Genomic DNA, 12,397 nt, shown 5'->3' on the forward strand with positions numbered 1-12,397 from the left:
TTCAGTTATGAAGATGTTATCAATTGATTATTTATGAGTAATGAATTATTTGTGAATATAGGAATATGTTGGTAATGTTTTTGGTAAAGAATGCTAGTTTATTGATTATTTATGAGTAATGAATTATTTGTGAATATAGGAATATGTTGGTAATGTTTTTGGTAAAGAATGCTAGTTTTTTGGTAATGTTTACTAAATACTTTAAAAAATGGCAGACCCTACTTTTTCTTTAATGAGGGAAATAATATTTATACTGAAATTACACCAATTTCAGACAAACATAACTAATATCAACACTAACACTACATTTTAAAATTTAATTTAATATCACTACTTTTTTTAAATGATGAATCCACACATAATAAATACTTTTGTTCAATCTTGGTACATATCACCATTTTCACAACAAGTTTTAATAAGTAAAATAAAAATAGTTAACATTGGATGGGACAGGTCATACTTTTAGGGAATGTTATCATTTATGTGTTTTCCCCACAAATGGTACACCTTAGAAGTACACATTTCGTGTCTGGTACAACCCCAAAAACAAATTTCGTTTAATCATTGTTTAGGTAATTTAGGAAGTGTCCATTGTACACGTGCAATTCTTTCACAAAAATTAAATTAAATACAAAACTCTTAATATTATTTTAATTTTTTTTAGCTCCATTAATATGATTGCTTCATGGAACTATCATATATTCTAAAAATGTCAAATAGTAGGATTACACGGGTAACCAACAAATGGGGTTAAGAAGTAAATATCATTAAAAAAAATTATATGTAAATATTAGCTACTACAGTACCGTCAGAAATAGTACTTAATATTTTACAAATTATCTAATAGTTAAAATAGTGATTGCCACCCACCTGCATGGTACAAACATTATAAACATATTGAAATATAATTATCATAGCCATGCTATTAAAAGTGGTGTAGCACCAACTAAAAATTATAGTTGTTCGACTAACATTAATAAAGTTTTTGTACTTAAATACTAATTATATATGGAATACTAAAAATTCATTGCAAGGCATTGCACACTGCCTTGGCGGCACTCCCCTCAGCCAGTTTCTTGGAGCACTCTTCAACTCCTTCAAATATTCTACCTTCTACCTCCACACGTGAGATAAATGTTGGACAATGATATGAGCTGGATTTTTTTGTCTAATATCTTGGCAAGCTCCAATTCATTTTTTGAAGACGCTCTTGCAAGAATTTTTTTTACGACATGTCTTTTCAAAAGATGTGTAAGTGGACCTACTACCATGGGAACTTGATAATGACCCTTAGTTTAATAAAGTTGGGTTTAAACATTAGGGTTCAGAAGTAAATAATATGAAAAACGTAATAAATGTTTAAAGAAAAATTATATTTCACCCTTTATATATTTAAAAGTGATTACCTCCAGTAAATCGTGATGGCTGAAAGTTCTCTTTCTCAACAGAGATGAATCCATATGCAATCCTCGCGACGTTGTTCATAGCTTCCTTCTTCGTCTTAAATATTGCGGGGACACAAAATACCTCATCATTGATTGTGACAGAGGCAGCAAACATGGCTTTGTCAGTGGACCCATGATTTGTGCATACGTACAAGGGGGATGGTAAGTGATTTTTTTGACAAAATTCATTCAATTGTGTCTTATAGGCCATGTTGAATGAAGGTAATGAGTTTATTGGTTTTGAGAGGTACTACTTCTAACACACTTCTCACTGCCACTTATGAAGTATTATTTTGCAAATGATGGTCTCAACTCTTTGGATGGAATAATTTTCATAAATAAGTAGTTAAAAACATTAAAATATCATGTCTTTCATGCAAAAGTTGACCAAATGTATGTGTTATTATTGTTTCTATGTGCACTTCTTTAATGGCAATAGTTTTCTACACATGTGAATTGGTGACATCTCCCTAAGGCATGAAATAATTTACAATTTCCAACTCAAAATTTTTTTTAAAAATAATTGCGAATTACCCTTGTATTGTTCCAACAATCTATATCACTGGATTCTAAAATTATCATAAATAAAATTATTACATTTCTACACTCCTAGAAAAATAGTTTTCTTAATTGTTAACTCGACATTAATTTTGTTAATTATTTAATATATTCCAATATTTTTGTAACACTGCAACTTTTTAACTATATAGGAAATAAATCCATGTAGAACAACTTTTAATTTTGTCATAATCTTCAAATTCCAAAAAAAAAAACTTAAAACAAGAGTGCATTACCCAAAAAAAAAAACAAAGTTCACAAAATATAAATAAAGCTTAAAACATCTACAATTTAAAAGGCTAAAACATATTATAAAAACAACTATACATAATAAACTAATCATTGTGTAGTTCATCCCCTAAATAGTTGTGATAATAATTCCACCAAAGTGTGGATATTTTCTCCATGTCACGGAGCCTTTTCTCTAGCTTCTTCACAATTAACTTAACATCTTTGTATTAGGCCTTCATCTCTACATTGCAGCCCGAGAATGTGCTTGCTAAGATGGATTTTGTATCAATGAGCATGACAACTTCCTCTTATTGCTTGGACACTTGCTGGGATACTCCACATATAGGGCAGTTATGGGAAGGGGCGGGTAGGGCATGGTAGTGTGGCTCTTTTGGATGATTTTCAGTGCAATAATGGTCCATTGGTTCAATATTAAAAGATTTGTCTTCTTGGTTTTTTTGAGAGATTTCTCTACACTCTTGTAAAATATGAGTTGTAATCGGCTAGTCAATGTTCCATTTATAGGCTCTAACTCATTTGGGAAGAAAATGTGACATTGCAGATTACCAAAGTTTTGGAGTTAGGTAAGCTTTTCCAGAAAATGAAAATAATTCACAACACATGTCAACTCATTGTAATTATTACCAACTTTTGTATAAAATGTAAGTAAACACAAGGCATACCTACATTGAAACTCGACCAATGATACATGTAGATAATCACATTTAAAATTTTGACATGCAATCATCCTCCCCCTCTCCACCATCTTTTTAAACATAATACAACACCCATTTAGACAAGGGAATTTAAAGTGTGGGATTTTATTATCTTAATTCGTCCATATTTGCAAAAATGTTAATTTCTAAGTCAACACATATAATATCAGCCGCAGATTGGGTGTTCCTTGTATCATTTTTTTTTCTCACTAAATCCCTTCTTCTTTTTTTTTTTCTCAAAATTCTTTTGTCTTTTTCCAACACTCTCCACCTCACACTCCATTGTGGACTCTGAATCTTTAACCGCAGCAGCCCTAATGACATCCTCAATAGTCTATTTTTTTATACATTCTTCAACCAGGCTGGTTATATTGGATAAAGCTATTTCACTCAGCTTTTGGTCTAAATGCTTCTGCATTGCATCCAAAGCCACTTGGACTTTCGCAAATGTTTCTTGTGGTAAAATGAGTATGAATTTTCTCACTTCTGTCAACTCACTCATGAATGTGCCAAAGTCCTGCTTCAGAGCGCCCACATCCTGCCTTATACCATCTACAACCTGCCTTAGACTATCAACATAATGCTTTGTCCCGTCATCAGCTACAGCAACAGGGGGGGACTTAGAGATACCAACAGCTACGGTCCTAACCCCCTTAGCAAGCAGAATCTGCAAAATAAAACAAAATGAAAGGGATCTTGAGCAATAACTACATAATTTTTTGGCATAATCATGATTAGCACATCAAACAAACATTTCACTGAAATAAAGAAAGGAAAAAAAAACAATTACATTGTTCGATTGGAATCCTCTAGATTTTTGAAGTAACTTCTTCACTCGCTTCACTTGGTTGTCCGTCCAGAAATCTATGCAAGGAATGGTTCGATCAACATAACCGAAGTCAACGTGATCCAAATAGAATAGCTACACCAGAAAATAGTAAACAAAAATGTAAGTTTCTATACATTGCCTATGCAAAAAATTTAGTCATAACTTGAACAATTAAAAGACAAATAAGATACCTGGAGAAAGATTAAGCATCCAAACAAGTATCTGTACCCGCCCACTTAGAACTCCCCAATGGACTCCATAAGGAACTGCACGCAAAAGGTGGCCCAATCTTTCAATGCTATGGAATTAACATCATGCAACACCTTCATGTAAGAAGCGCTAACTTTATTTCCGGCCATTGGACACAAGATACTGTCGATGCATGCGAGGGCAAATCTTACAATGAATAGGAAGTGGACGGGTCATTTTAATCTTTGTTCCCCCATCTTTTATATTCATCACCATTTCAAAGGCAGCAGCGTTGATGTAGAACTTCTTGCCATATATGCATAGCTTGATATCGGTCGTGTCAACGTTCTTAACCAACCATTGAATTACGCTACTATTAGTGCTCGGACCATCAATCCTCATTAGAGAACCGAATTTTGTGATTGCAGCCACCTCCTTTTGGTCTGGCGACATGGCTGACATGATTCGGCCAATTATCTTGAATGAGCACCAGGTGATGATGTCCCCAGCCTTTGATATTCCCTCATCCCCCGATGCTGCATCGGAACTTTTTCCTTTTACTTTTTCGATACGATCAGTCTTCGAGGTGTTTTTTTTTGGGGGGGGGGGGGGGGGGGGGGGGTAACAGGGCATCTTTCTCAGTTGGATACAATAGGTGGTACATGTCTCTGTAGAAACTTGTTCAATCTTATTTAATGGTGTAGAGCCTGCTTGAATCCAGCCCGAAAATAGTAGCTCTCAAAATAGAAATCAATTTATGATGTTAATGTTCTTCACAACAACCTATAAACAATGTACATAATTAGTTTTCACAAATTTGACCACTTATCAAATTCAAAATTAAATTACAAGTTCAAATATTTATGAAAAAATTAGTCTTTAAATTAAAAATTTGCTTCACAACCCGATTTAAACAAAAAATCTAGATGACCATCTAGAATAATCGACTACGATCTAGATAGTACATTACAAAAAATTAAATAAATGGTGCGGACTAATAGTTGCGCTAGAAACAAAATGTATATAAAAAGGGGTACAAAAAACTTTTCCCTCACAAACAATTTTCCATCTAAGAATCTGATCGATTATCGAAATGTATATTCCAACTGCAGCAATTGCAAAAATAAACAAGTCTCGTCTCTTACTATGATTAGTCTCATGCAAATTAAATTATGAACCTCCAAGTTTTTAGATAAAAACCAAAATTAACAATAATTCTACTCTTACTAGTTGAGAAGAAATAATGTTCCCTTAAGAGTCAGAAAGTGTTTTATTTCCATATATGGGACAGTTATGGAAAATTAACTCATGGATTTCTCTACCACTCGACATGTACACTCTAAAGTAGCATGGAAAAATAAAAGTGAGATTCACTAATCTTACAATATTGATCTCCAGAAAATAACAACAGCTACTTAATTAAATATTGGTTAACTTTGGCTTCCTATAAGTGTCCTCATAAAATGAGTTTCAATTCTTAGTTATTCATTTTGCATGTATAGCTATTAGTTTATTCAATAGTTGTTTCATTGTTTCATCGCAAGAAATTAAGGTTCATATTACACTAGGATACCAACTTGGAAAGACATTGATAGTTACTATTCATGGGTTACAAGGGCTTAACCAGGTTTAGGTAAAGTGTTTTAATGCAGTAAATTAGTAACCAACAAAAGGTTGTCAAGAGTGACTTTCTTGTTGCTAATAGTACTAAGTTCATTTTCAATTTTAATACTATTTGAATTTTTATGGTCAATGAAATTGAAGGCAGCTATATTTGCAACTTAAGAGAGAAAATTAAAATGGAAATGTTTATATTTGTTTCGAAAGTCTTATTGTTCTTTATCTATGTTTACTTTTGGTTGGATTGGTAGTTAGTAAATGATTTAGATTTTGGTGCTTTTACATATATATTCATGATTTCTTGTTCTGAGGCATCATCTTACTCAATTTCTTTATGTACATATATCTCGTTTCATTGCCTCTAAAAGGAAACAAAGACATTCATTCTTTCTTCTCATGGTAAATAGCTTTTTTTTTGCAGGGATTTCAAGTGTGGACATGGCTTTTTGATCATTCTTCATCTGAGATCATCTTATGTTTGTTTTGAGTGCTTTGATTGTAACTAGCAACTACACATATTTATATTGGTTTTGAGTCCCTTGGTTGTAATGGGAATTTGAGAAATGAGTTTTAAGTATGTTTTTATGCTCATAATTTTGTTGGATTAAAATTGTAATGTCCTAATTCTATATTCAACAACAATGTATCACAAATTCTCAAATGCTTCCCTCGGCAATGTCCTAGATTAATCCTAAAAATGTATCACTCACAAAAAACAATCGATCATGACTATCACAAACAAAAATATGAAACACTAAATCTTTACAATCAACCAATATTCAACAACAGGCAGCAAGCATTTCCCGCTTAAGTTTTTAAAAAAATCAAAATAAAAGAGGCTTTGAAAACTAACTCTATCAATACATTAACTCAACTACTCCATTCTCTCTGCACTCTCCAAAACAACTTATTCTTTCTGATCCATCATACCTTCGAAAATTGCAGTGGGTCTCCTAGATTTCAGATACAGAGTTCACTTCTTGTTTTGAGTTTCAATGAGGAGAGAATGAGTAACCGAGTTAACAAGGAATTGAGTTTTAAAGAAGCAAAAAATAACACAATAACTGATCATGATAAACAACTATACCTACTAAAAGCTTGAAATCGACAAACCATGATCTAGACCTTCTTTGTTTTCCACCCAACACAAGTAAAAGAAGCAAAATGTCAAATCATAATGCATAACAGCAGAGAAATCCATTAAACCATACCCAAAAAAATGAATTACCAAAGAGTTTTGTATTGAGTTTTCACTTCAACAGATAAAGGGATCATGGACTGAGATTTGAGTGATTTCTTTACAGGGAGAGGATGTGTTTTTTTTTTTTGGGAAGAAAGGATGAGTTTTTCTTGAAGAAAGAGGTCAAGTTTTGCTTGAGACAGGCTGAGAGGAGAGAGTGAGAGATTGGGTAACCGATTATTCAATACATAGTGAACGGTGAAAACACTTTTTATCCTTGCTGATAAAAGGCTGGAATGTCAGCTAAATTTTTTAATGCCCAATTAATCCCCCAGCCCTTGGATTTGATCTTTTCACATAATGGTTCCGTGCACGGGATAAAATCGGTCCCCATATATATAAATATATATATATATATAAATTTATATATATATTATGGAGATTTTTCTTTCCTACCAGATATATGGCTGTCCATTAAAAAACAACACAAGCAAGTGGTAAGTCGTTCTATCAATGGCCTTGCAGACAACCTTACTAGTCGTTTCATGAATGTATATCATTAAAAACTATTGATTATCATTATTTTATCTTTACTTGGTAGAGCGTCGTACTTAAAAGAAGGTACTAAATACATATAATTAGAAAACAATACATGAACATCCACCTTATTTGAGAAACATTAATTTTAAAAAACATAGATTTGTATTATTTAGAGACCAAATTTATGCTATATTAAAATATTCTCCTGTGAAAGAAAGAAAAAAATCCTCTTCTTATATAATATTTTACCCTCATTTTGAGGAGTAAAATAGTTTAATCCCCACGTGTGAGCCTTGTTGTCAACCAAACGCGCCATAATGTAATTACAAAGTTATAGTGGCATGACATGGCAATAGCTAGTACTTATTAGTGGCATGGCATGCACAAACCAAAACCACCTCTCAAACAAGCAGATATGAGTTGATGAATGATGTTGACTAATTAAATATTATCAAGTGTCATATTAAATCCAATGTTATTTCATATAAGCAAACAAACTACAACGCTGTCTATAAAACAGCCTGACTGACCATAATTAAGTATAAAACAATAAGTCCCAAATCAAGTTGTTTTATTTCTACTACTTTTTCAATACAAACAAAGATTGTTGACAGAAAAAAAAACAGAGAAAGTAAACCTTTCTCTACTGCTACTCTCCACAAAAGAGCCTTTTGAAATACTGGTGAGCTTTTCCCACCTCACATAAGTCAATCGCAGGAAAACTAGATGTTCTCTTTAAGCATGTTTTGTTTTCTTCATTAGCTCCACGAATTCTCCAAAAGCTGTAAACAAACTCACCTTTGTCAGTTTCATGGATAAAATCACTCTTAGTCTGTTAAAAAAGCTTGATTATATATTTTTGCTTTTGAGTACTCTATACATTCTCATTACCATTGTCTGAATCATGAGGCCCTGGTGAAGCTTCAGGGTGATACTGCAAAGACATAATGTTTTTAGCAGGATAAGCAAGACCAGCACAGCTTCCATCGTTAAGATTTACATGAGTGACTTCAACACCCTCTGGTAGTGATGCAGGATCAACTGCATAGTTGTGATTCTGCAAAAATTGAAACACCCATGAAATAATATAAGACAATAGCTCATAGCTGAGCATAAGTCACATATCAACTTCTTGAAAAATGCACTTTAGAATAGTCCATTCAACTCAAAATTGGTGCTAAAGAGCGATAAATTTGAATTCGAGAATCCTTGGATAAATCCTCAAGCACCATGGCCATGAGGCATTTGCATCATTTTTCAGGGGAATATAACCTTAATTTGATCCCAATACCTACATCTTTTATCTCCATGCTTTATGCAGCCACTGAGAAATACAGTGAATAGCTGCTATTGAACTAATCTCAACATGACTTTATACAGCCATTTTTATGTGAAATAAATAGCTGATATTTTAGAAGTTACATACCTGAGCACTAATCTCAACATGGCCACTACGTAGACTACGAACTGGATGATTTCCCCCATGGTGACCAAACTTCATTTTAAAGGTTTTACCACCCAAGGCCTGGCCAAGCAGCTGATGACCCATGCAAATCCCAAAAACAGGAACCTTTCCAATTATTTCCTTCACAGTTTCAACAGCATAGGGAACTGCTGATGGGTCTCCCGGGCCATTGCTGAACAACACCCCATCTGGATTCAACTTTAGTGCCTCAGATGCTGGCCACGTTGATGGCACAACAGTAATTTTACAACCATGAGATGCTAAGCGCTTAAGTATATTATGCTTGATTCCAAAATCATATGCAACAACCTTCAGTACAAAGGAAATAAGAGTTAATTACCAATGTTCGCAACAGTAAAATTACTTCAACAAAACCTTTTAACTCACACGAAATGCTTCTCCATCTCTACTAGAGTTAAAAGCCCACTCTGAATTTATTTCATCAACCCATTCATAAGGGGCCTTGCATGAAACACCACTGATTAAATCAACACCTGCGAAAACAAATCAAATGAAGAATTAAAGGGTTTGATTCATTGAAAACCATTTTATTAATTGTTCCAAATCATACCAACAATGTCCCATGATCGCGACATTTGCAATAGTTCCTCATCTGTTTTAGATTTTTCTGTGCTCAAGACTCCAATAAGGCTTCCATCCTCTCTTAATCTGCGGGTAATTGCACGTGTGTCAACATCATCTGTTATGTTAAGAAAAAGCATCATAAGCATTAGGCAGAATTTACTAAGAAAAAGGTTAACTAATAATAAGCCAAATGCCACTGCAAAATCTTAAAATATAAGTTTCTGTGGGAAATGAACTTACAAATTCCCATGATGTTCCTTTCTGATAAATAATCACTTAGTGTTTCCTTGCTTCTCCAATTTGAAGTACTGCAGAAAAAGAAAAAAATTGATGTCCATGAAAATATTTAAAACATTTTATGAAAAAGGAACAGCTGAATCAGCTAGTCACAGTGTACCTGATACTTAAACTTCTGATCACAAGGCCACCAAGAAAGCATTGTGTTGATTCTTCATCATCTACCAAGACAGTAATTGACATATGAAGTTATGTTCTCAGAGACAATAAAGTACAAAGAAAGACAAAAACTTAGAGAAAACTGCCTACCAAAATTTACACCAGTATTTCCAATATGTGGATTTGTCATTAAGACAAACTGACCAGCATAGCTAGGATCAGTTAGAATTTCTTGATACCTGCAGTACAAAGGTACATTAGCAGTAAATTAAAGGATACCAACTCAGATTTGTCTTTCAAGCACTGTACTTTTAAAAATTATTCACAAGATTTATAACAAGGAGGTGAGTGGTACAGAAGTAAGCATGACTAGCTAAAACGTATTTTCATTGACTCCAACAGCTTCCCCTAACATCTTGTCTGATGTATCTAAGCTCAACTTATGTTAAAAACAATATAGTCTAGAAAACAAATGATTATCATTTTCTCTTCAAAATAGTTTATTTTTAAAATATATTTAGGAGGAAGATTATCATAAAGTAGTTATAAAACACCAGGCAATTTCCACATATTGGTGGCCCTAAGTTGAAGTTCGTATCCGATAAAAAAAAAAGAACAAGATTTGGGAGTAGACTAGCTCGTGTGATCCATTGATGGAATCTCATTAGGCAAAGTATACTAGTTGCTCTCAGAGGCATGATATCTTTAGGTCTTCAGTGTTGTTTCTTTGTTTCCAACAACACTAACAGCAACCAAATAAAACATCAATGCCGATGGCAATAAAGCGCAAACAACATACAGCAATTATGATAAAAATTTCTTTTTGTTAGTCTCCTTCAGAAATCATAAAAGTTTACTACTTCATGGACTAGCATTTAAATATAATCTTACCCGGTTAAAGATGTATTGAATACCACTTCACCCACTTGGGTTCCTGAAGCACCAAAGGACTTAGCTTTCCATACTGAACCATCTTCAAGCACTAATCTAGCATCTGATACCTTCCAAGGTCTTTCTGCCAAGCCCAAAGCAGAAAAAGATATTAGACAACATATAATGCAATATACAGACAACAATGTGAATAGTGAATTGGAAAGACAAAAATCTAAGGTGATTAACAAGAGGATGTTGATGCTGATACTTCAATTACAAACCTGATAAAAAAAAGTAAAGAAAAAGAAGAAAAATGTTCAAATTTCAAAATATTTAGAAGAGTATTTCCAATTATCAATGATTACCTTCAAGAACTTCAAGAGTTATTTATCATTAAGCCATACAAAAAGAAGGTTACAAAAAGGGAAAGAAAAAAACTGTTCCTAAAGCCAAGGCAATCATGGGCTGTTTTCCCTATACAAATCAAGCTAAATATTTTTTTTGGTTATTTTCTAAGAAGCTGATTGGCATAGAAACTCTTAATTCTAGTGCAACAAAACGAGCTTAGTTTTCACTCTTAGGTAATCTCCTACTGAAAATACCGCATAATTTCACGCACATATATATAAACCTCATCAAAAAACATGTAACAAAAGAAAGTCATAAAGATAGCTGTAGCAGCTTGTAATAACTATTTTAAAAAAAAAAAGGAAAGGAAAGTGGAGTACCAGGGGTGGCAATGTGAGCGGAGCATCTGACAGTAAAAACCCTAAACATTGAAGAGTTAGAGGAAGAAGAGAATGAGTTTGGGAAGAGGCTCGTTGAGGGCTTGCTCAGTGTGAAGGGCATGGCAGCACCAGCAGTGGCCATTCTCTCTTTTTCTCTTCTTTGAGCAAACAAGAAGAGCTGCACGATAGACCAACAAGAGACAGCCGGAGTGAGAGATAGCCGGAGAGAGAGAGACAGCCGGAGAGGGTGGCGGAGTGAGGCGAGAGAGAGAGAGAGAGAGTGGCTGTTCTTCTCTTTAAGGGTATAAGGTGTGAACTGTGATTAGGGAGTTGGGGGAGAGTGACTGTATGAGAAAGATTGGAAATAAAGATAAAGCCCTAGTCACAAATCACACGAAATCAGGTGAGATGTGGCTTTTTTATATTTTTTTCATAAATTGTGGCTTTTTTAAAATAAAAGTTAATTACGTGGATAAACATTTTTATCCTCTTCTATATTTAATGTATTTGTTTGAATTATTCTTATATTTTAATTATTAGTGTAGTATTTAGAGTTTTGTTTTATTGGTTTTAAGCATTTTTGTCATTTCATTAATATTTAAAGGATATTTGTATAATTTTTTTGTGTCTTTTTTAATTTAATTCTTTTTTTTTTTAGAGAATGTTACTTGTGCCGAATTAGGTACTTACAGGGTTTCAGGTTATTCTTTTATATAACATAAAAGTAATTTACTATGTTAAAAACCATATCAAAACCAAGTAACATGCAACTTTGAAATCCATATTAATCTAACATAATTATATATATGAAAGGTTGTTTGGTATTTTCCAAATGATAAAAGTAACAAAATCAACATAAAAGGTAACCTAGTACTTTACAATCAATAAAGTAACTTAGTAATTTTTGTTAGAATTATTATGATGAACTAATATAATTATAAATATTATTTCATAATCACAATCATTAACCAAAGTGTCTATTAATTACCAATAATCATAATGGGATGGTTTACACCTATTAATTGCATTAGAGGCACATGGT

General features: G+C 33.2%; 1 protein-coding gene across 1 annotated transcript; it reads right to left on the reverse strand.

Annotated features, from left to right (window-relative positions):
• Positions 1-7,724: 7,724 nt before the first annotated feature.
• LOC133810820 (carbamoyl-phosphate synthase small chain, chloroplastic) lies at positions 7,725-11,710 on the reverse strand. Its single transcript, XM_062246084.1, has 10 exons — positions 11,356-11,710; positions 10,646-10,769; positions 9,905-9,993; positions 9,756-9,816; positions 9,599-9,666; positions 9,345-9,473; positions 9,161-9,267; positions 8,735-9,082; positions 8,200-8,365; positions 7,725-8,090 (listed from the first exon to the last, which is right to left on the reverse strand). The coding sequence occupies exons 1-10, from the start codon at positions 11,495-11,497 to the stop codon at positions 8,044-8,046; spliced, it is 1,281 nt and encodes a 426-aa protein (XP_062102068.1). The 5' UTR covers positions 11,498-11,710; the 3' UTR covers positions 7,725-8,043.
• Between the last annotated feature and the right edge of the window lie 687 nt (positions 11,711-12,397).

This window comes from Humulus lupulus, chromosome 1 (genome assembly GCF_963169125.1).
Source record: "Humulus lupulus chromosome 1, drHumLupu1.1, whole genome shotgun sequence".
NCBI lineage: Eukaryota > Viridiplantae > Streptophyta > Magnoliopsida > Rosales > Cannabaceae > Humulus > Humulus lupulus.

Coding starts and splice junctions, on each gene's coding strand:
- LOC133810820 (XM_062246084.1), bottom strand. CDS start 11,497: ATGGCCACTGCTGGTGCTGCCATGCCCTTCACACTGAGCAAGCCCTCA. Junction 9,268..9,344: donor GCGATCATGGGACATTGTTG/GTATGATTTGGA, acceptor TTGTTTTCGCAG/GTGTTGATTTAATCAGTGGT. Junction 8,091..8,199: donor GCCTCATGATTCAGACAATG/GTAATGAGAATG, acceptor GTTTGTTTACAG/CTTTTGGAGAATTCGTGGAG.